At 43.0% G+C, this 24,301-nt stretch overlaps 1 protein-coding gene across 1 annotated transcript in view; it reads right to left on the bottom strand.

Annotated features, from left to right (window-relative positions):
• Nucleotides 1-24,301, bottom strand: part of LOC123020504 (neural-cadherin-like) — a 53,758-nt gene that overhangs the window by 21,265 nt on the left and 8,192 nt on the right. The window contains exons 2-17 of the mRNA XM_044424324.1: nucleotides 22,496-22,690; nucleotides 21,150-21,375; nucleotides 20,008-20,212; nucleotides 18,712-18,823; nucleotides 17,524-17,773; nucleotides 15,089-15,231; nucleotides 13,657-13,829; nucleotides 11,356-11,524; nucleotides 10,572-10,742; nucleotides 8,735-8,907; nucleotides 8,468-8,635; nucleotides 4,696-4,945; nucleotides 4,086-4,213; nucleotides 2,523-2,709; nucleotides 1,316-1,459; nucleotides 187-470 (exon numbers count right to left, since the gene is read on the bottom strand). Of these exons, the coding sequence (XP_044280259.1) occupies nucleotides 187-470; nucleotides 1,316-1,459; nucleotides 2,523-2,709; nucleotides 4,086-4,213; nucleotides 4,696-4,945; nucleotides 8,468-8,635; nucleotides 8,735-8,907; nucleotides 10,572-10,742; nucleotides 11,356-11,524; nucleotides 13,657-13,829; nucleotides 15,089-15,231; nucleotides 17,524-17,773; nucleotides 18,712-18,823; nucleotides 20,008-20,212; nucleotides 21,150-21,375; nucleotides 22,496-22,690 (2,978 nt within the window). The remainder of the gene's footprint in view (nucleotides 1-186; nucleotides 471-1,315; nucleotides 1,460-2,522; nucleotides 2,710-4,085; nucleotides 4,214-4,695; nucleotides 4,946-8,467; nucleotides 8,636-8,734; nucleotides 8,908-10,571; nucleotides 10,743-11,355; nucleotides 11,525-13,656; nucleotides 13,830-15,088; nucleotides 15,232-17,523; nucleotides 17,774-18,711; nucleotides 18,824-20,007; nucleotides 20,213-21,149; nucleotides 21,376-22,495; nucleotides 22,691-24,301) is intronic.

The following is a 24,301-nucleotide window of genomic DNA, read 5'->3' on the forward strand; positions in this document are numbered from 1 at the left end:
GTAATAACGCAGTGCAAAGCTTCATTTGTTTGCTTGTTTTTCTATGATGCAGAGGTTTTCACTTAGTTTTACTGAAGCTCTGCTGTAGATCATCCTGTAGGGTTGTTAACCAGAGGGTGTGATTCATAAACCAGTGTGATAATAGCAATAAAGGAAATGATTTAAGGCTGGATGCATATGGCTTACCTGTAAAACAACCACGGGCAGATCAGCAAGCTCCTCCAGGACACTGCCGTGGTACTCATCCTGGGAGAAGACAGGCGCTTCGTCATTCTTGTTGAGGACATGGATGATAACAAGGGTATGGTTCTCCCATTTCCCATCAGAGGCTACCAGCTGGAGTTCATAATGCTGCTCTCGTTCATAGTCAAGGCCTTGGCTGATCAAGATGCTTCCTGTTTCAGGTTCCACATAAAAGTCTCCTTGCTCATTTCCTGAAGTGACCTGATACCTTAGCTTGGCATTAGAGCCTAAAAACGGGAAACAAACCTGGTTGCCACAGTATTATCCTTTTCACCAAACAGAAGTCCTTTGGGCACTGACTTAGGGAAAATGAACAGATGACAAGCACCATTTTAACATTTAGACACATTTGGATTACATTTGCAGGCAGTGAAACTGTTTATGGGTGAATGAAGCCTCCTAATTTCACAAATATAAGTGCTCAGGAACAAATTGAACAGAAAACAATAGGATGTTTTTTCATTTCTCAAATACTGATTTTTATTCATACTTTCCTAACCTGTTCATGCATTTGGCAAAATTCTCAGAAATGGCTACTATGCCTGCAGATTTCATCCAATTCTCCAAAATAGTTATTAATAAAGTTGTACATTTGTAAATGTTCCCATTAGAGTCAAGGTAGGAGATATCTGACGTTTTGCAACATGAAACTTGCTAAGCTTCTGCCTCAGAGAATGGTACATTTCTGAAGCAGCTCCTATCAGAGCTCATGAGATGGATTCTGAGGCGAAAGCATCTCCTTGAATATTACAAAATATTTATTTATAATTATTTCATTTTGATACTGCCCAATAGCTGAAGCTCTTCATGCACTTTACAACATTTTCAGCATTGTCTGAATAATGTTGGTTTCTGAATAAATTTATTTCACAAACTTTATGCAATGGTTGTCGTTATTGCAAAATCCCATATTCTAGAAATCCACTTTTATACCAGAGAGGGGAAAGGTTTCTTTTGATACAGGGTAGTCGCTAGCCAGTCACTGTCAACATTCTCATCACCACTTCCAAATCAGAGGTGTTGCTTCTGTCAAGAAATGAGCAGCACATGAAAATAACTTGCATTTTCATACCTTCATCTTTATCATTTGCAGTTGCTGTCAAAAGAACGTACCCAACATCCTTGTCTTCCGCTATATTAATTTCATACACCGAATGTGGGAAAGCGGGAGCATTGTCGTTTATGTCACTGATAAAAATCCTCACATAGGCTGTATCTAAAACATAAATCATCCATTATTTGCTTCTAGGCAAATCAGAATAGACATATAATTTGAAGCTCTCTTTAATTAGATTTAAGAGTTTCCCTTACCCTGCATTTAAACCTTGAACCCAGGCACAGAGAAACTTTGCTGAGAACAGCAAGAGAAAACACCCTGCTCTGGGGTTCTTTCTGAGAATGGCGGACTTCATTAAACTTGTGACAAATGTTTGATTTGACATCTCAAGGCATGGCTTTGTTTTTGGAAATTTATCAGTAGATTAGGGCTGCAGAAACTCAGGCACAAGGAACCAAATCTAGCCCATACAGGGTTCCTCGGATGGGCATGCCCCTTTCCCTCAACTACTGATCATTTAGTGGTTTCCCAGATTTTGTGGAGCTTTCCCTGCCTTTTATAAAATATTGAAATGCTTTTTCTAAGGTTTAATTACTGGCACTATGAATTTTATGTGAAAATATGCTGGCATTTGGTCCTGTGCTCTTTGCCTTTGTCCTCAACCCTTTTCCCTTTGGACAAACTGGAAGGTGGCCAAAGCTTTTCTGAAATTGAGTTTGAAAAACATTCCACTCCTCTGTAGTAGATTCTGAGTCATTAATAGCCTTCGTACCAGAAGGGGGAACAGAGGAAATGTCACTAGTTCTGCCTTACCCCAGTTGCTGACCACAAGTTCAAGGCAAACTGGGGGAGCATTCTTTGTGCAAGTTCCTCCCCATGTAATCTAGAAACCTGGAAGATCAGGCAGGGTTCTAGATTTCATATAAAGCCTACAACTGCCAACCAAAAAATAAAAAGGCTTCCCTTTGCAGAAATTTGCCTCTTAAGTTGTGAAGGTTGATAAAGATGATGATGAAGGAATAGCTGGCACACCCATCCCTGCTTGCTTTCATCACACAAATAATTTAAACTCCTGAATTTGGCTTATTTCAAGGTTTTGCTGGTCAGTGTGTTAGCCCTTTATCTTCTTACCTTGATCAATTTATTATGATTATAGACCAGCACAGGTATTGCTAGTCATCTGCCCTGTCTTTCTGTCTGTCTATTTCCCAGGTGAAATTACCTGTATTAGGCTGCCCATATATGCCAGGCCTGGCCGATTCAGAAGAATCCTGAGATTGAACTTCAATCAAGTAAGATCCTCTCTTCTCTCTGTCAAAGCATGCTTGGGTAGAAATGACTCCCAACCTGGGGTCAATGGCAAAGTACTGGAAGTCGTCACTGGGGTTCTTCAGTATAGAGTAGTGAACCTGCGGTTGAGGAATATTCCAAGGGAGGATTGTGCTTTATAATCCTTCTGTAATGCACTTTCATAACCACCCAGAAACAGGTGATCACATTTAAAGAAGAGGAAAGAGAAGCAAAGACACAAATCTCTGCAGTCTGTTCAACCTAAAAGATTGTGTTGGGGATTGAATACATGCAAACCCTCCCCTCAAGGTCCATGCTTCCCCCCTTGTGCCTGACCTTAACCTTTGTGCAACAAAGTTAGGATAACACCAGTAGAACCCTCCACATGACCAGGAGCCCTGCTCTGTCAGAAGCTCCTCCCTACCCTCCAGATGTTCAAGCAAATGTAAAAAGAGACCTTCTTCAAGCCATGCTATTCAGGTTGGTCAGCAGGCACACGGGTGCTGAGGAACAGTCTGAAACATCTGGAAGGCACCAGATTAGGAAAGGTTGTGTCTAGCCCAATGTTGTGTACACTGGCAGCTGATCTCCAAAATCTCAGCACATAAGAAGAGCTCTCCTTTGGTAGAGCTCTTTACCAAATGCATCGCTACAAAATGGGGAACTCTTGGCTCAACAATACTGCAAATGAGAAAGATTTGGGGGTTGTTGTAGATCACAAGCTAAATATGAGCCCACAATGAGATGCAGCTGCAAAAAGGACAAATGTATTTTGGGTGGCATTAACAGAAGTATCACTTCCAAAACATGTGAAGTACTCATGACCTTGTACTCAGCACTAGTTAGATCTAACCTAGAGAACCGTGTCCACTTCTGGACACATAAGTTTTAAAAGGGTGCAAAAAGCTAGAAAGGAAACAGAGGAGGGCAACAAGGATGAGTCAGGGACTGGAGGCAAAGCCTATGAGGAAAGACTGAGAGAACTAGGCATGTTCAACCTCAAGAAGAGAAGTTTGAGGGGTGATATGAGAGCACTCTAGAAATACCTGAAAGACTGTCACAAAGAGGAAAGACAAGATCTTTTCCTGTCCATTCCAGAGTGCAGGACAGAATAACAGACTTAAGTTAAAAGAAACCAGACTAGGCCAGGAAGAATTTCCTCACTGTGAGAGCAGTACATCAATGGAAACAATAACCTGGGGAAGTTGTGGGTGCTCCTGCTAGAGGCATTCAAGATGAAACTGGACAGCCAGCTGAGAGGGATGGTTTAATTTGGAGTCCTGCACTGAGCAGAGAGTTGGACCTGATGACCTTCTGGCCTCTTCCAACTTTACTGTTCTATGATTGTATGGTATCTTTTCGCAGTCTGGGGGATGACAGGCACTGCAGGGCACCAATTTGTGGCAGTCTGGTTTCTAGCATCGTGTTTAACATTTTCTAACTCATAGGCATCTGCTTGTTTGCTTGTTTTAAGGTGGTAGAAATAAAGACGAACCTCTCCATGGAGATCAGAGTCTGAATCAGTAGCTAGAACTTGCAGAAGAGAGGTACCAATTCCTGTTCCTTCGGGGACAGAAACTTCATAGGTAGAAGACGTGAAGAATGGGACATTATCATTCACATCTGTTAAACAAAAGGCATATTTAGCCACACCCAGGCCACCGTGTCAGGATCAGTCTTAATTTAACGGAGCCATGCTCACATAAGGCTAAGGGTGAGGGTTGGGGCCAAGTTTCCAGGGACACTGCCCATTCAACAAACAGGGCTTTCCTGCAACTGGCTGTACCACCACGGTCCGCCCCAGCTCCCTTTGGAGACACTGAGGACTGAGCTTGGGAACTTCTGCATGCATGATATATGCCCTATTGCTGAGCCTCAGCCTCTCCCCTCGGCCCCATTAGCTCAGGAGGGAGGGCGTATTTCTCAGCTTGCTTTGCTAGCACAGATCTCAGACATTTTCCTTTGCTGGGGTTGGAGCCTGGGGAAGAAACTGGCGGGCCTTGATTATCTGCATAATCCTGTCCCTTGAATGCCGTCTCATCTCATTTCACTTATTCCCAAATCCATCATGCAGTCAGGAAATGTTCAACACAAAGGCAACTGACCTGTTATATTAACATAGACTGTGGCAAAGGAGGCCAAGGGAACTGTTGCTACATTCTGAGCCTTGATGCTCAGCATGAAAAACGTGGTGGTCTCAAAGTCAAGGGGTTCGGCCACAAGAAGTGAAGCAGACCCGTCTGCTCTGTTTGGCTTGAGATAAAAATGGACAGGCATGTTTGTCTCTGGAACTTGTCCTTCTTCTAGGTGATACGTAACCCTTGGATCCCCCAGAGGGGATGTGGCTTTGACGACCTGGAAGGAAATAAAAACAACTACCAAGATTAACAGGAAAGGTGTATTGACAAATTTACACTACTGATCCCTACAGCCAGTTTGGAGCTTACAATGTTAGGCCAAACAACCAACAGAACCATCCCTCTCTTCCCTCAGAGTTCCCTTTCCTTGTTGATAATCACCCTTCCAACTGCTGCCATACATATCTCACATGGAGATCCACATCCTAGCAAGAACACAAGTTAACACTGGAGCTAACAATAACAGCCCCTGGGTGGCCTCTCTGTAGACAAGTATACAGACATAAAGACACATTTGTGAAAACTGATTGTTACTCGCAGCACCACTGGTATCTCCACCGATTCACGCCCTCAGCGATGATGTCCGAGGAGCAAAGTTCAGATTGCCCTTCAGAAAAGAGTTAAGGCCTTGATTTGTAGCACAAGTTTGAGAGGCATGCCAACTCTTTCTAGGCTGATTTTAGTCAATGGTACTGTATCCACGTAGTTTATGTTTTTACATTTTATTGCTTTATTACTTGGAGGCAATAAATGACCACTAGCCTTGATAGTTATATGGTACCTCCAGTACCAGAGGTTGTATGCCAGTCGCTGGGGAACACATACGAGAAAGCACTATTAAACTGGTGTAGGACTGAGACTTCCAGTTGGCATCGTGGCGAGACGACTGTGAAGAGTGGGGGCTCCCGTTATCACGCCAGTATGACCGTGAGGCTCATCCAAGCCCTGTCGGGGCAGGGATTAGTTTGCCCGAGCATTCTTCTAATTAGTGCGGGGTGGCAGCTCCACATTTACTGGGAGAAATTCAGGCTTATCTCAATCAAACAACACAGGGGAGAGAGCAGCTCCCTGCAAGCCAGAGACGACCGGATATAATAGCATTAGAATAATATCTAGAAGTTCATCGGGCCTCCTGGGTGAGCATTTCTATTTTTTTTTTTCTCAATACTACCCGTGAAAGAACCGCAGCAGTTACTAATTCGCAGAAAGAAGAAAAGATAAGCCCTTCGACGGAGGGAGGAATTTCTCCCCCCGTGGAGTTTCAAGTGGCGACTGATCTGGGGGAGAGGAACTGAGGCTCTTTTGGAAAGTTTGAGGCTAGAGAAAAAGACCTTTTTTTTCCTAACCTCCCCAAGGGCGAAGAATTAGAATAAATAATTACTGTGGAATGAGTGATAGAAGATAAAGCTTCCTTTGATCGGCCATTTTTGGATCCTTCTTAAAATAATCCTCATGCCAAGAATTTGTGATGTCATTTAAAGACAAAAATAGCCCTTTGCTGCCACCCTGCGGTTATTGGATTTATAGCAAGTTTCTACTCCCCCCTCCCTCTTTATTTCTCTGTTGTTGTGTTGTAATTTTTGGCAAAAACAAAAAAAAAAAAAACCTATTATCATCATGAAAAAATATATTCTTCCTCCTCTTCGGCTCCTACATCAGCTGCTCAGAGTCCTACTCATCAGCCTAAAGCGGCAGATGTTGAAAAATATTAAAAAGAGCTACAAATGATGCTTTCGGTGATAGAGACATCCTTAACAGCTTTGCAAGTATACCAAGAGGTGATGTCAACACGAAAAAGCATTTAAACTGAACAAAGAGAACGTCTTGACAAACTAGATAATTCTGTTAAGGAGGTATCAACCCAATTGGTGGACATTCGACTTAAAACTGAACAGAATGTGCAAAAAATACAACAAGCGCATGAGAAACTTGAAACCATAGATAAAGAGACACAATTAATAAAGCAAACACACAAGTCACTATGGGATTCGCTTGTTATACTAGAGATGAAGAAGATACCAAACTATTTGAGAGAGATTATGCTTAGGTGGCGAATGACAGAAGGAATATTTTTCACCTGGCACTTTACAAGATATAAATTGGACTCGACTTTTAAGGCACAAGAGTTTTATGAAAAATTTAGAAGTATGCTTCAAGAGGAAGAACCGGGTGCCTCAAAAGAAGGAGGAATAGATGTTGAACCAATGGAACTAACAACATATCATTCTGACTTACAACAAGAAGTACAGGCACTGGAAGTGGACACTGATTTACAACAAGAAGTACAGATACTGAAAACAGAGGAAGAGAGAAGAGGTAGAGGTGTAAAGAAGAAATAAGAGAATTTTGTCTTTTAAAGGGAATGATTTGCAAATGGGCTGGCACGTTTATATGTGGTATGAGAAGGCTAAGTCACATGGTTCTTTTTTAAGTCACTATATTAGAAAATCATTCATGTGGGTGGGGGAAATTAAAGATAAAATTGTATAAACTTGACAGGAAAATGGAAGACGAATAGATTAAGGAAACTATGATAACGTGGGCACAAAATTTTGGATATAATATTGAATTAGAAAGTGGCATAAGCTGGAGGAGATAAATATCAAGGTAATATTAGCAACTTTGTATAAAGAAAATTTGTACAAAATGTTTTATAGATGGTATCTGTTGCCAAATAGATTAGCTAAGATGTTTCCAAATATGATAAATGGATGTTGGAAGTATAAACATAAATTGGGTACTTTTACTATATGTGGTGGATTTGTGATAATGTGAAAAAGTATTGGATTAAAATACATAAATGGCCTGTGGAAATGTTATAAAAATCCTTAGCTTTTAAACCTGAAGTTTTTTTTTTAATTAGGCATTATACTGGAGGATATTAGTAAACAAGAAATGTATTCAATTTTACACGTAATCACTGTGGCAATGACTGTATTCGCTCAATACTGGAAAAGTGAAGAACTACCCATCGATGAATTGATTCTAAAAAAAAAAATCCTGGACTGTGCAGAAATAGACAGATTGACTTTATCATTGAAGGAGAAGGAAGATACTGACTTCTATCAAACTTGGGACTCTTTTTATTATTGGCTAGAGAAATGGGACTTTGCATAGATTTAAATATGTTTTTAAAGTTATTATAAATGGAAAAAGAAGGGTGTGGGGGCTAACCCAGCGGGCTCGATGTTTTTGATGATGGATGTTGTTTGTAGTTTGTTGTTTTTTAGGATAACTCAAATAAAACTTATTTAAAAAAAGAACTGGCGTAGGACTGTACCAGTAGAACACTGGATGATTTCTGGAGTTTCATTGGAGCAGTAAAATGACTCCCTTCCTGCACTAAATTATGCTGGTGAAATTAAGAACACTTGGAATACCCAGGGATATATTTTTATGTGGAAAAGGGATGGTGAACTCAGTGTAGTTTTGATACGCAAAGCAAATTCCTGTGCTCATTATTTCTTTAATTCTAAGGATGTGACTTTGGTAGATCTTGGGTTCTGGTTAAAAAAAATCTTGTAAGCCTGTGATCTGCCCACCACTTCCTTAAGGCAAAGGAGGGGAATGCTAGCTGGGGCTGATAGGAGTTGTAGTATAAATCACCTACCGCATGCCAGGTAGGAGACTGGAGTTGAAAATTCTGGGCTGTATAGACGAGTAGTCCTTTCTTATATAAAAAAACTTTCTATGATCCTAAAATTAATGTAAATTAGAATTTTAAAAAATCAATGCATACCACTATCTTGGTGTCACGAGGAGTACTTTCTGGGATTGTCACAAAATAGGCACTTTTGTCCCACTGTGGTGACTGATTAAGTGCATTAGTAATAGTGACCGTCAACTCCACAGTGCTGGTTCGGTTCCCACCATCTGTGGCCAGGATGTATCTATTTATCTGAAATGTCTGCAAAAGAAGTTGCAACAGCCATTCACCAAAGTGCTCACAAAGCCTTTCGAGAGCCAATCAGCCACCAAAACCGATCCACTGTAAACGGAAGGCTACCTGGGAGATAGGGTGATTCACATACACCCAGCCTGTGCTGGGGTTGATTTTGAAGTATTCTGGCTCCTGCTGTAACATGGAGTAAGTGATGGCAGCATTCAGCCCTTGGTCCTCATCATGAGCTGTGGCACGGAGGAAGCTGGTTCCGATGGGGGTGTCTTCACGAAGGAAGTCTTGGGAAAGATAAGTCCACCAATCATCCTGAGCACATCCTGGCTTGCTTAAGTGACAGATTCAAGTGACAGAAACAAAGCACTATCCTGCTGGCTGAAATCGATCTAAGGGCAGCATTCACTATGCCTTGTGCATGGCTGCTTGTGCCACCTTTTCTCTGCATTCACAAGAACCACAGCCTTGCCTTGCTCAATTAAATCCCAGGCCAGTCTTGCCCAGCACTCTGTCTTTGCTAGAGGCCTGTAGCTCAGTGCTGACTTGAGTTTTAGGGGACCCTCGTGTGACGTTCCCCTCTGCAAGCCCCTCCACTCCACGTCATGGCCGCTCAGTTGCTTGTCCTCTGTCCCCTGGCCCAATTCGCACCGAAGCCAAGGGGAGCAGCACTGGGAGAGGCTGCTGCTCCATGGCCTGATTCCTGGCGTTGCCTTCAGGCTCAGGGAGGGCAGGAGGAAAGGCAAGGACAGCAAGGAGGAGGACAGTGAAGAGCAGAACCTGGAGATGCCCAAGAGTGATAGTCTACAGGTGTCATCAACTAGATTCCCCGCTTCATACCTTCAAAACAACAGGGAATTCTTTAACAAAACCTCTTTATTTTCCAGTGTAAAGTGTATCCAATCTCTGAGCATGCACAGAGCAGTTGAACCCAACCTGGAAGAACCTTCTGAGAAAGCCTCCTGTTAAGTAACGCTGGCCCCACCCCTCTGGGAGGGCCTTCTGGAGGGGGGAAGCCTCTTAGCTGCACACTGTCCCTCTCATTGGCCAGCCCTTCTCTCCTGACGCCACATCATGCAGTCAAGGATCATACCAGGTGCGTCTGGTTCCACGCCCCCTCCCAGCAGTTGCAGACTCGGGCTATTCTCAGGATCTGCCTGAACTCCTGGAGGCGGTGACCTTGAGATAAGCCCCCCTACCTCTTCCATCTCAGTATCTGTTTCCCAGGGGTCCTCCTCCCCATTTAAGAGTTTGTGCCTCCCTGGTCCTAAAATGCACACCTAGAACAACTGCCTCTTTCATTCCTAACAGCAGGGGGAGGGGGGTGAGTCTCAGCAGGCACCTGATCTGGTCCTGGCGCTAAAAGCGCATGTTTTGCAAGCACAGTGGCCCAGCACGGCTGGGGAGAGCCACCACTGCCAGTCAGAGAGGAAGCAGCATTGAGCTGAAGGGTTTAATGGTCAGCCATGCATAAGGCAACTTCCTAATGGCATCTCCCTGCAGTTCAGCACCAGTGCATGGCTCTCAACAGTGGAACGTGTCTGAACAATTAGCTCCTGTTTGCTGCCATGGCATTAGGGTCAGCTATCATGGCATCTTCATTTTAAGTAATGATGACCACAATGAGAGTGAAAATGAGAGCAATCATGATAACAATGAGAAGGATAAAGTTAAGTGTGATATCACTGCTTTATGATGGGAGCAGAACCTCCATCCCATGGGCCACCACCTAATCTGACCTGCAGAAATTCTTGGCGTTCCCCCAGGAGATGGGGCTTAGGCCCCTAGAAGAATATTGACAGAAGGTATCCTTAACTGTTATCTCTAATCCGACCATTCCCTGTTGGTGCATGGCGGTAACAAAATCCTTCTGTCGTCTCCAGTCTCAGATAATGGTGTCTATAATGACCCTTTGCAGACCAAATAGAAAGAATAGTTTGTGCCTACTCACATTGATAGTGGCTATTCTCAAACTTAGGATCATTGTCGTTCATGTCAGCAATGAAGACAGTGACTTGACACACACCAATCAGCGGTTCCTGAGCTTGATCTGTAGCTGTTATAACCAGAGTATACTCCTTCTGCTTCTCTCGGTCAAAGCTCCGCATGGTAGTGATAATGCCTGGCAGAAGAGAGACAGTAGGATTTTTCTGCTTTCAATCAGAGTTTTTAAATCAGACTTCTTTTGCAGCAACGCGTCAACACTGTTCAAGATTCCTAAAAGATTTGCCCTTGCAAAGTTTTGGGCTGCAGAGAGACTCTCTTTTTCATTCACTCTGCAATTTATCTTTCTTGTGCTTTCCAACATAACCTAGAAATGCACAAAGATTACTGAAGAACTTTCCAAACTCCTGGTGTATTTTAAGCTTTTTCTTCTTCTGGGCAAAGGGCTCATTTAAAAGCAGGAAGAAAATGCAGAAAGCATCATAAACTCCTGCTGAAAGAATCAGAAGAAAAGTCAGCTTGAATTCCATTGGGAGTCTTAGAATTTGTTTCTAATAAATTCTTGCATACCCAAATGTGGTATCCAATACTAGTCCTACTTAGAGTAGACACATTAAGATGACTGAAGCTGGTCATAGTCAGTGTTGCCCAAAGAATCTGTGGTTACCACTTTTTCAAAAACAACACCAGTGTTGCCTTAAGCCTTGTCCAACACCCCAGATGCATTGGACTACAGTAAAGGATACTTGCAAATTCAGCTGGATCCAGCCGCCCTCTGAAGGGCTGCCTACCTGAATCAGGATCAATAGTGAAGTCCGGGGAAGCCCCGTCTCTGTGCATGAGGCCATATTTCACATCTCCATTTAATCCAAGATCTGCATCGTAGGCTTCCACCCGCAGAATGTAAGTGTCTGGTGGCTGGTTTTCTAATACCCAAGTGCTGTCGCTGTAGTAAGCACACTAAAATGCAGGAAAAATAGGCAAGTTACGAAGCACTCTGGCAACCGAGCTAAACCAGAGGCACTGTTGTGAAAGGAAAAGGTAAGAAGTGCTTCCAGGCATCACACTGCCTCATTCACAGAGCTTTATGTGGAATCCAAACATCCTTGTTGTCTTCCGCTCATGGCCTTCTCCTGCTCTCTCCCACTTTCTCCCTCTTTTCTTACTATGGAAAATGCAGTAAGAAAGAAAAGGCAGACTAATTGCACAATGCTGACCAATCAGTAGCTCTAGTGACACAGTTTAGATTGGTGTTAACAAAGTATTGTTTGTAACGATGACTGTAATTCTCTTCTGTAAGATTTTAGTCTTATTTAAGTCTCATAAGTAGAAATATATTGATAGTTTAGATCCATGAGATGGGTCGATAGCAAATCATTGTGCATTGGTGTAAAAGTGAACTTTGGACAAGCTGAAAGCCAGTATATTTTGCATTTTAGCTAAACTTAATAGAATGTGTTTGGGGAACTGAACTTTGCTTCACCCGGGGAATGGTTAGAATGGTTAATTGGTTTGCTGTTGTCTAAGATGACTTTTTGTGATGACCCAGAGGAAGCATAATTTCAGCTATTGCTCAGTTCAATAGTCATTTGTAAGACCCACAAGTCGCAGTGCTACGTTTTCAGACCAAGCGATTCCTCCTTGGCCATACGTGAAGTTAGGTGTGAAGGGAGTATGTGTCCCCCCCCCCCTCCCGTTAGAGTCAAGCCTAGAGTGTCTGGAGGTGATTGAGCTGAAGGAATCAAGAACAGTGCCTGGGTCAAGCAAGGACAACAAGAGCAGATTGCTACCCAAAAGGAGGAGTTAAACATATCAAAGAGGGCAGAAGAGGAAAGAGTTGCACCTTTTTCAGAAAGAATGACAACTTTATGACAAAGTTATTGGAAAAGCCTCAATAAGGTACCAGGTGTTGGGATCCTTGTGTGAGAACAAGCTCTCCTAGGAGCCAGATTCTACACAGGGACTCTGCGTGCCATTTTCAACTTTCAAGATACCAACAACTGAACTAACCCTCCTTCATTTGGAAGTACAAGAGCTGTGCTAATCCAAAGCGATGTGGAGGTGCCAGCAGAAATGCAAATCTCATCCCAGGTCCACACATTAAGCTCACAGTTTGGCCAATCCAAGCTGTGTGTGTACAAGTATGAATGCACTAGCCATTTGGGGAGGGAAGGGATCTAATGTTTTCTTCATATTTAACAAGGAGGACAAGGAGTGGGTCCAATTCCTGCCCTGTCTGTACCTGTGGAGGAGTCCAGGTACTCTCATGCTAGGATGGAGAAGGATGGCACCCCCCCCCCCCCCCGTGGTCTTTCTAGACAGAACAAAGTGGCATCCCTCTCTGTGAGCTTGAGGAGCTGTTCTGTGTTCTGTATTTTCTGGGCTGTTGTGCTCATATCTTGGCTGAAAGAGCAGGATTTCAGAAACAGGGGCAGTGGATTTGTAACTGTGATTTCTGTGGCTGTGGCTGATTCACCTATATCTGTCCCATAAGTATAATTCTGTGCTATCTATAGTTTGTGTGTTTAGTATCCTCCTGCATGGTAATTCTGAGAATTCTTAGCAGTTTTTCTAAGCATTTGGGACCCAGGTCACATTTGGAATTTTAAGAAAACATTGTAGGTGCCATTGGAAAATGGCTGTTGTGGTGGGTGTTGCTGGTTGGAACACACCTTCATAAAGACAAACTACATAGCAAGGCTGAAAAATGAGCAAGTTGCTCAAGAACCAGAATACAAGGCAGAGGTGGGATTTGAGCGCCAAAACACAAAACCGCTTACTTGAATCCAGTTTTCAATCTCATTTTACAGAAACGACAACACGATTTCATAGATGAGAAATGCCTTTTCTTATCTTTCATGCATTTTCCCTCAATCTGGAAGCACCCAAAGCTTCAAGCATTCTCTGTTTAGAAAATGAACAGCACGCTCTAAAGACGTGTTTAAGGTCAGACAAAGCTTGACAGATGTAAGTCTTTCAGTACCAGTTAGGAAGACACCTTCTCGAAGTGAACAACCAACCAAAAAAGACAAACACTGGTATTACTAGCAAAAGAACTGGTAACTCAAAACATTTCCAGCCAACATGCTCACCTCTCTGAATACAGGTTTGTGGTTGTTGATGTCATTAATTCCTACCACAACTTCAGCAAAGCTGCTGAGTGATCTTGCCCCACCAGAGGAGTTGTCATCTATTGCGGAAATGTTTAAAACATATTGTGGGCCCTTCAGTTTAGGCAGAGGGTTTCTGCGAAGTCTCAGGATCCCTGGATTCAGCAAAGGGGAGTGAGGAGAAATGAAATCACTGACAGCAGAATAGGAAGGCCACAGCTCTGTCTGGTACCTCTGGGGATGAAATGAATGTTATCAGCTAGCTCAGTAAGTTCTCAAAACATGGGTGCTGAGGGCTGAAGTCTGTTCTGGAGACATTCAAAGGCCATATTCAAGTGCTGGAGATGCCACAGGCTGATGTGGAGGAGCCCAAGAGAAAATGCTGAGGCGCAAAAATGCAAAACTCCCCAGTGTATTAAGGAGTAATATGCTTTAAGTAAGTAAACTTAAAGCCCTTACTGCTGGTTACCAGGTCTTAGGAGAGTCATTTCAACCTTTTAGGATGGGTAAAAAACTTGCACAAAAACTAGGAAAGAAGCAAATGATTAATGGTTAGGGAAAAGCAGTGGATACAGCAGTAGGAGGCATGGTCACCCAAGGCTGGATTGGTCCTGCTGGTTTGGGTTTCTGCGTTTCAAATTAAAAGAACACAGTTACATTTAACACATATTTCCATCTTCATCACTGCATTGCATTTATATACCACCTTTTTTGTGAGGACCCCCATTTTATCTCCATTTTATCCTCACAACAACAGACCTGAGAGGTAGGTTAGGCTGAGAGACTGACCCAAAGTCACCCAACGAGCTGCATGACCAAGCTGGGACTAGAACCTCAGTCCAGCACTCCAACTGGCACACCACAATAGCAAGACAACCAAGCGGTCAGGTGGTCATTCAATTAAGGGTGGGCACTCAGGCTCTTCACTTAGGCTAGCGTTATTTATTAGCATCACAGTCTTCATCAGCTCATTCATTCCATCCCTGTGTACCAAGGAACAAGTGAGGGAATTGTTCCTCCTTCTGTTCTGTCACCAAGCCAGGAGACATAGAGCAAAACTTACGCACAGCTAACTTAACTCCAGTTGATTAAAGTGGATCTATTCTAAGTAGGACTAAATCTTGATCTAGGCAACTATAAGCAAAGGCAATAAAATAAAAATTGGAAAGAAGGTGTTTCAGAATGCCCGGATTAAAAGGAGTTCCTTCCATTCTGGGCTTTAGATAGAACCAATGGGTGGGAGTTCCAGGAGCATCCAACACATCTAGAGGGTAGATGTGGAGGAGGAGTCTAACATAAGTTGGAGGAGTCTAACATAAACAACATGGTTAATGCCTACAGTGGGTTGTGTGTGTGTTTGTGCAGGCAAAATGGAGGAAGAGGCCATACGAAGACATGTGATATCTTTTCTTACCTTTATGACTATCCAATTCAAAATTGCCTTCTTCATTTCCACCAGTAATCAAGTACAACACTCCATCTCCATCAGGATCATTTGCATGGATGGTAGCTACTAAAGTACCAGGGCCTGCATCTTCTGAGAGAAAAGTTCTATAACTGATGCAAAGGAGGAGGAGTAGGGGAAGGAGGATGGCAATCGAATTACTATCTTGGCCAACACTGGCCCATTAAATAGCTTTTCATCTATACAATTATTTCATATAATAAATCAGGATTTATAAATCAGAAATAGAATTCTGATCCTATTTCTGACACTTCTTGCTTTTGCTTCTCTCCTGCACTTAGCAATTGCATTTCTTCTGCCTTCCATTTATGAGTGTTTCTTCCACCGTGCCGGAGTCTAATTTTTGATCTTAACTACCACAATCTGCTCCTGGTCTTATCTGGCAGCAAGAATACAGAAAAAAGTGGGATATAAATGTAATAAATAAATAAATATTGCCTAATGTTTATTGACTTCTTCTAGCAGAAAGCTACAATCGGTATATCTTGATTTTTCTTCCTGTTCTAAACTTTGTCACAAAGTATAATGACATCTATTCTTTACTTTTGCTTTTAGATACACTTTCTGTGTGAACCAGACCATGGTTTATACAAGGGTTGTTTAACCCTCATGTTACCCATGCTTGTTGGGTTTTCGTCCAACCCTAAAATATTTTTTTTTGGTATGTCTTCCCTAAGAGTACCAGAAACAATGAATGAATGAATGAATGAATGAATGAATATTTTTAGTTTTAAGGAATGGACAGGGACATATTCTGCATTCATAAATGCTGATTGTAACTAGCTATAAGAATTCAGCATGCAGTTTTCATTTTTATTACACATGGAATAGGACATAGTTGCCGACTGGCTCACACTTATCACACACTGACAACTGTAAGATACAGTATGATTAGACCAGGGGTCGGCAACCTTTAACACTCAAAGAGCCATTTGGACCTGTTTCCCACACAAAAGAAAACACCAGGAGCCACAAAAGATAAATGAAGATAACACTGCATATGTCGTTTTTTACCTTAACGCTATGTATATCTTCATTATGATTTAGCTGCGGCTCTTGTTCAGTCACTAAAAACTGTTATTTTTAATCTTACATTATAAACTAGTAGGGCTCCTTTCATATATTTTGAATAGGAGAACAGCTTCCTGAAGAGTCAAAGTCAGTGCTAAAGGGCTGCATGCATTAAACAGCAAAAGCCCATAAGTTCGTCAGCAGTAAATACAAATGAATCTACCCGAGTATCATTAAACATTTGGTTTTCTTCAGATACTTTTATTTTCTTCGATTTATCCATGGTTGGCCTACGGGAGGGGAGGGAGTCGCAGACATAGGTGTGTTTAGTGACTGATTAGCAGATAAACAGTCAAGTGCTGTGAATTGTGACAGGTCCCAAGCACAGCTTTTAACATTCAGAGGAAGGAGATTACACTGGGACAAAGAGAATCTTTTCAGCAGCAGTTCTATAACATGAGAGCCTGCAGGAAGCTTGCTCCACTCTTTCCCTGCACAATAGCAGAGGAATGTAGCAATTTACTTAACCAGCTAGCGCAGCCTTCCTGACTAGATGCCTCATCATCACCTATTGGTATTTTGAGCCTCGGCTGTAGTCAGGATCCACGTGCTGTTCCGGAGCCATGGGTTGCCGACCCCTGGATTAGGCAATGGATTGGTGGGTCCGATTGTTTTGCTTTGGTTTTGTTCCTTGTTTTTGTAAGCCATCCAGAGACTTTTAGTATTGGACGGCATATAACAATTTTAAACAAATAAACAGTTCCACAAAGCCCAGAATGCATCTCTCTACCAGCTGCACATCAGCCACATCCAAATTTCCTAAATGACTAATCCTAAATGCCATGTACTTAAATCAGATTTCCTCAGCCTGGTGGCCTCCAGATAGATTAGACAGCAACAGCTACAATTCTCAGCCAGCAGAGTTATTGGAAGTCGGCAGTCCAACACAACTGGAAGGGACCAGGGTGAAGGCCAAGTTGTAGAGCAACTGAAACCAGCCATTTCCACCAATTCTCTTCCAGAAGTAGTGCCCACCGCTTCTGCTTCTTTAGTGCTTCTGGGAGAAACCTGAAATGAACAGAAATGCTCATTTCCAGAATGGAGCATGCATGAGAAATGTCTGCCAATTTGCCCCATTCCTGAAATTAGCATTTCCGCCCATTTTCACACCTGTCCCCAGAACTGCACTTCTATTCCCTACGTGGCCAATGGCGCTGCAGAAATGAAGCAGTGGATTCTGAATTGTAGCTTGAGGATTCTGAATTCATTGCCTTCCTATTTTTGCAAGCCAACAGTGTAATGAGACTATTCTGTGCATAGATTGTTTAGGATTGCTGAAAACTGTTCCGTGGGAAGGGCAAAGTTCTGCTTACATGGACTGGGAGAACACCGGGGCTTCATCATTAACGTTGGTCATGCGAATGCGCACTGATGCGGTCCCTGTTCGAGGAGGATGTCCTTTGTCTACAGCAATGACCACAAATTCATACATGTGGTTTGAGCGCTCAAAATTCAGTCGCTGGTTGGAATTGATGGTTCCCTCAGGAGTGATGGAAAAGTCCGTGCTCTGAATGAAGTAAAGGATCTCAGAATTGGAGCCAGAGTCACAGTCCGTTGCAAGAACTAAAACCAGGAACATGGAAAAAAAACTCATGAGGACAGAAGGGCTGGGTTCAAAGTGACATAGAAAGCTCATCAACTGTAATTAAATACTTTTCTAGTAATTAACAAACCACTGTCCTGAAGCACATATACATTTTGGCAGCTATTTTACAAGTGCCAAGTAGCAGAGTGGATCGGGAAATACTAGGCATCCAATTAATTATGGCATAAAGATATAGTTGATGTGAGCTGTGAAGCCAGTCTGGAACCAGCTTTACCACATTTAATTCAAAACAACTGTACAATTCTTCAGTGCTGATTTTGCAGCAAAAGTTGGATGTGAGCAGCACTGATTGGCTGCTTCCTGTGACGTCCACAGGACATCCTTTCCTTTTCCTACAACTTGATTAGAAGCTTTGCTACTCTTTTCAGTATATTCACTGGGATGTAAATGGCAAAGCCAGGCTCCTAGCAGATTTTATAATGAATAGAGTCTACCACAACTTCTGTTTGAGTGAAATATCCATCCATCATTGCTGTGTATATTGGACAATACAACTGAGCCATTAATGCTGTTCTTTGGTTAAGATTCACCCATCCAGAATGCTTTGATGCACAATTGAGGGGAATACAATTATCTGGAAATGCAATAATTTTAAATGGATTTAACTTGGCACTGAAAGGAAGACCCTGTGTCAGGCATATCTCCCTCAGGAAAGCATTCCAAAGTCAGGGAACCGTCAGAGGGAAGGACCTCTCTTTCGTATGCATGCAAAAGAGATGGAATGCAGCAAAGTGCCACCTTCGACCCTCCTGATGCACGGGCAGGTTGAGAATAAGGGCTCCATACAGAAGATGCAGCCTGGTAGGACTCACACAAGCTCCTTTAAAGAGAACGGAAGCTGCTTTAAACTCACCACACAGTGCTTTGGAAGGAAAGGCAAGAGATACTTACTTACCTTGCAACAGAGATGTGCCTATAGGAACTGATTCAAGAACACTTTCATGGCTATAGATAGATTGCTGAAATTCTGGGGAGCAGTCATTTTCATCTGTGATATGAACCACGACCTGCATGGGACAGGAGAGAGAGACCATCACACATTCATTCGTAACTGATGACTGAAAGGAAGGCCTTGAGTGGCTTCTGGAACATTAACATGTAGCATATTTCTGTTGAAAGGGAAGCTGAATTATTATATTTTATTTATATATTAGAAAATGCATGTCTTACTTTTACAGCTCAGAAAGAAATACCAAAGCTGGAATTCAAAACTAAGGATGCAATCCTACACTCACGTTCTTGGAAGTAAGACCCACTGCATTCAGTGAGGTTTACTTTTCAGTAGGAATGTACAGAATTGCACCAGAAGATGATTAACCGTTGAGTCTGGAGGAGAACACACTTCCCCTGGAGGGCGAAAGCAGGATGCTTGCCTCCGTGCTTCCTTCACCCCCCAAGATATATTGATGGCCATTTTCGGTCATCTAAATGTTTTCTACCGGCTTGCTAGGAGGGCAAGATAAGCCCCACTGGGGTACCCCATATCCTGGAGGAGCCTCACATCTTCCTTCCCCACACCCCAGGATCCATCCCTTTGCACTACCCTGAAGGTGGTCTTCTGACTTCAAACCTGTAGCTGGCTTGGAAGAGCCATACTAACCCTGAGGGTACAGGGAGGGCACTTCAGCTACAAAGCTGCCAGGTAGAAATATACATTTTCATGGAATATGATGGCTGTGCATGGAACTCACTACCACTAAGAAAACCGTGACCTGTTAAAACAGAACTGTATGGCATGATCAATTGGGATAATGAGTGGTAACCTTAGCAGATAATCTAGTTTGTACCAAATACAGATCCCAAATGATCAGAAAGATGGAAAGTAATCGACTCACATGGGAGGAGCTTGCATTTTTACTGTTTGTTGCTACTTTGAAAAGCTCAGACATCATCAGGTATGTGGAACAGAGCAAAGTACCACTCTGCCTAGCCCTGGATTAGTTATCTCCAATGTTCCTTCCAACTTTTCTGTTTCTATAAATAGGATTTTGGGTGCTGTGAACTCCAAAGAAAAGGCTACATTTACCTTTGTTGATAATTAGATTTTGTTTTGCCTCCTGAGGCTGCCATTTCAATTCCACAGCAAATTTACTGGGCTGGCCCCAGTGGACTGATTTTTGGGCAACTTCTGCATGAGCCACTTCCATTATCACACTAATATTACTAATGAAAAGAAAATCCTAACTCTCACCTCAATTACACTGCTGAGCAAGCTCTCTGTTTCCATAGCTTTTACTAAAAAATGGTAAAGATGATGTTCGCTCTCGAAGTCCACCATATGGGTCAAACTGAGATGGCCGGTCTCTTGGTCCATGCTGAACAGGCCACTGGGATTCATCAGGAGACTGTAAGAGAGCGGCTGACTTTGGAAAGAAACTGCTTCAATAACAGCCACTCTGGAAAGGAAAGGTTAGCCACAAAAATATTGGTAGGAATAAGAAAGAGCCTGTGAAGTAGGTTGCTTGGCCTAATAAATATTCAAAGGATACTTTGTCCTTACATACTGTATTCTCCCCGGCTCCTGAAGTTTCTGGATTTAAGAAGTAACTCTTGCCATGAGACATGAGCTCTGTCACTGGTTAGAAAAGGGCCCTCAGGCATTGCTTATGCAGATGCACATTATGGTCAGAAGGCTCAAGGACGCCTGTGAAGACACTCGAGCACTGGTGGGACAGGCTCCCATCAGTATCTTCCGATATGGAAGCTGATCTCCACATTCTGCCCCACATGAAGTTTCTGAAGAGTCATCAAGGGCAGCCCCACGCAGAATGTAAGGCAGCATTCCTATGTTGAGAAGCCACTGTACTTTTATTTATTTAAACAACTTATATGCCGCCCCATCGCGTGAGCCTCGGGGCGGCTTACAATCATACAATCCCACATAAAATACCAAAAAAAAAAAAAAAAGCATCAAATAATTAAAATACATAAAATAAAATAGTGGACACAGCCTGGTCAATTTAAAATCAACAAATAAACTATTAACAGTTAAAATAGCATTTAAATAAAAAGGTCTTGGCCTGGCGCCGAAAAACAAATAAGGACGGCGCCAGGCGGACCTCTCTGGGGAGCGCATTCCATAGGTGGGGCGCCACCGCAGAGAAAGCCCTCCTCCAGTTACTCACCCTCCTAATATCATTCACAGAGGGTTCCCAGAGAAGGGCCTCTGCCGCAGATCTCAGGGGGTGGGAGGGCATATATGGACACAGGCGCCAGATTTCGGCGCCAGATTTCCAGATTTTAAAAATGTGCTGAAGGATCTACACTGCATTTTTTTCAAATTGTTGGGCATCCCCCTCCCACTTGTTTCCCACCCCCCCTCCCCATACTTACTTTTCACCTGCTGGAGTATTTTCAGGCACAAACACACTGTAGGACATATTAGTGAACTGTGGAGGCCTGGAGCCAGCTAGGATAGAGATGAAAGCATACGGACTTTTGCCCCCATATTCATCAATGGCGAGCACAGTGAGCACATACTCCTGGTTCAAAGTTAAAGGCAATCCTGTTGTCATTATGACACCTGCATCCATATCTATATTAAATCGTTCCTCACTACCTGTCAAATTAAAATATTAAAAGAAAGATTTATAAAGGAGGCCTCATAATCAGACACTATTCCTAAATGTTCAGCTCTTAATATACATGATCTCTATCTCCTTTCATTTTTTACCTCCTTTTACCATTTATTTGGCACATCATAATGGACAGTTTCAGGGTTTTTTGCTGAATGACAGTCTCATTACCAAAACAACCACACAGGATATGGGAGTTGTGGTCCAAAACATCTGAATGGTGTTGCCTACACTGCCAATGTAGCATAAAACAGAAATAGAAGCACAATAATCCAGTATAACGCCAACACAGGACAGGCATAAGCTGTCACTAAGATTCGGCATGGACACTACAGAGGAAACAAAAATAGGAAAGAGCAGGTGTACTTCCTCCTGCTCCTCATCCTCCCCTGGGGCCCTGGGAATTCCTCCCCAGAGTGTCAGGGGACCTACAGAACACTGCAAACTTCATCTTGGCAGGCTGCAACGGGAGGAAGGACTTGGCAGGAATCAGGCAGAGGACCTTTGCAGTGCTGGCAAAAAGCTCCCAATTTTGGAGATCCCCCTCTCACACTGCAGCCCTGTCAGATACATTTCACAAGGTTCTGCAGGTTCCAGGTCCACAACCTGCTCAGGGGGTCTTCTGGAGGGCACAGGGGGCTGCAGGAGGAAGAGGACAGGAAGAGAATGCTCCATTGTACAAGCTGCTTTGTATTTGCACAACACTGGATTTAGAGTCCCAGTAGGAAACTGATGGTTATGTAAGTAAAAGAGGCAATATCCTTTTACTTAAGGATACTTTTACTTAACTTACCTTTTACTTAATTTACCTTTTAAATTAAGCCCTCTGGCATGCTCCAGTGAGCCACATTCTCATCCCTTTTCTATCAACCATCAATTGTTTGGTGGTCTTTTGGCTTTTGTGCAATTCTTCCCCATGCCAAACACTAAAAATGCGTTACTACTCCTACTGTAGTTACTGGCAATATGAACTGCCAGCTAAAGTATCATGGTATTTTTAGTGTCTTGGTCCCATCCCTTTTTGCCTTGATGGCCCCCAAACACTTCTCCAAAACCGAATTCCTCTCTGGAGCTGAATGAGCTTCTGCAGCAGGACTGGCTTACCTGCAATCAGGGCATAGGATATGCCTGCACTGGAATTTTCATTGCTACTGTAATGGGCAACAAGCTGATAGACTAATGTGCCTGCCCGGGCATCGGGGTCAACACGGGCCAGATAGGGATACGGATACATTCCCCAAGAGATGGGCTCCTCTTCGACAGCAACAATCACCACGCGGCACAAATACCAATCCTTGTCTGAAAGGTGCACAGAAAAATTAAGAATAATAACTCAGAAGGTGGAGTGGACACACACCATTTTGAGACTTCTTTGTTTATTTAATTTATTTAAAACTTTTCTATACCGTCCCTTCACAGACATCTCGGGATGGTTTACAACAGATTAATAAATAGAATAAAAATAGAAATAAGGGTAGCAGTTGCACAGCATCTGATAAAATAGAAAACCACTAAATAAAACAGGTTAACAATTAAAATACTGAGAGAATAAAAGGTTTTCGCCTGATGCCAAAAGGAAAGAAGTGTTGGTGGCAGGTGCCTCTCTCTGGGGAGTGTGTTCCACAATCGGGGCACCACCACAAAGAAGGCCCTCCTCCGGGTAGTCACCCTCCTGATCTCTTTCAAGGACAGCTCCCTAACCCTAACCCGTTCCTTTTCAGGTGTGCTTCCCCAAGAAAATTCCAGTTCTATGGCATTTAGAGAAATGCTTCCACTGGCATCCATGGATACTCAAGGAAATGGATTCAGTTCCTGGGCTTCATAGGCAGCATGCCTGGACTGAGAACAATAAGTCCCTAGCAGGTGAACCAGTTCTCTGAGAACAGGCCCTTTGGCCTCCCAGAATATAAAAACCAGGCATGCATGTAAGAAAACTCACAACTACACAAGTAAAAGGAAGTGACACTCACAGCTCTGGAATCGTGACATGTGTTCCCAGTATGCTGCAAAATCCTATAAGGCATTAAGGCCATCACTGGAGCATGCAAATAAACTCTCAGAAACTGCTCTCTGAGCTCACCCACTAATTATACCCAAGTCACTTCACAGCCAGAGGATAACAGCTATTGCAATCGATGCAAGCCGGCTTGTGTGTGGACTTGAGCTCTGATGAACACCAAGTTCCAAAACCCAGCCGACCGGACACGGCAACAGCCAGGGCCACCTGGACCTGGACCACATTTACTTGTTGCATAGCTAACCTGGAGGCATGCTTTGGCCTGGGCTTTGCCAGCATTTTCTGCAGCACTTTCAGTATATCAAATGTGCCTCCCAGCCCTCATTCACCTTCACAGCAGGCTTGCAAGGCAGGACAGCAGTGGGCTAAGGCTAAAAGGTTTAATTCACTTGACTAAAGGAGCAATTCTGCATTTGTTTAGAAATAAAAAAGTCATACAATTTTCGACTGGGGAAACCTGGGAGCGATCAGACTTTTTTCAGCTTAAATATGCACTACATTGCATCCTAAGAGCCCTGGCTAAGGCTAAAATGTGATTAACTAAAACCATCTAGAAAGTGTGAACTTTCTTGTTGGGCAGTGGTCATTTATGAATCCCCAAAGGGGTGATTTGTATAAATGTGTATACAATCTGCATGCACCAATTCATCTGTATTGATGCAAATTTACAGTGAGCATCATGGGTAAATGGTTCTTCCAAGGCCCACTCCAGAACAATAACCACTACACTGCACTGCCTCCTATACCTTTAAACCTGCCACTCCCACTGATTTAGTGGGAAATAAAGCACAGGCAGAGCCCCTCCTTGCTTCCCTCCCAGGCCCAGCCATTTTCAGGAAGCTCAGGATCCCTGTTTTCCAAAGCACTGGAAGATTTAGTTAAGCTTATTAAAT

Source organism: Varanus komodoensis, unplaced genomic scaffold, assembly GCF_004798865.1.
Source record: "Varanus komodoensis strain SLA01 unplaced genomic scaffold, ASM479886v1 scaffold14_1, whole genome shotgun sequence".
In the NCBI taxonomy this organism is placed as follows: domain Eukaryota; kingdom Metazoa; phylum Chordata; class Lepidosauria; order Squamata; family Varanidae; genus Varanus; species Varanus komodoensis.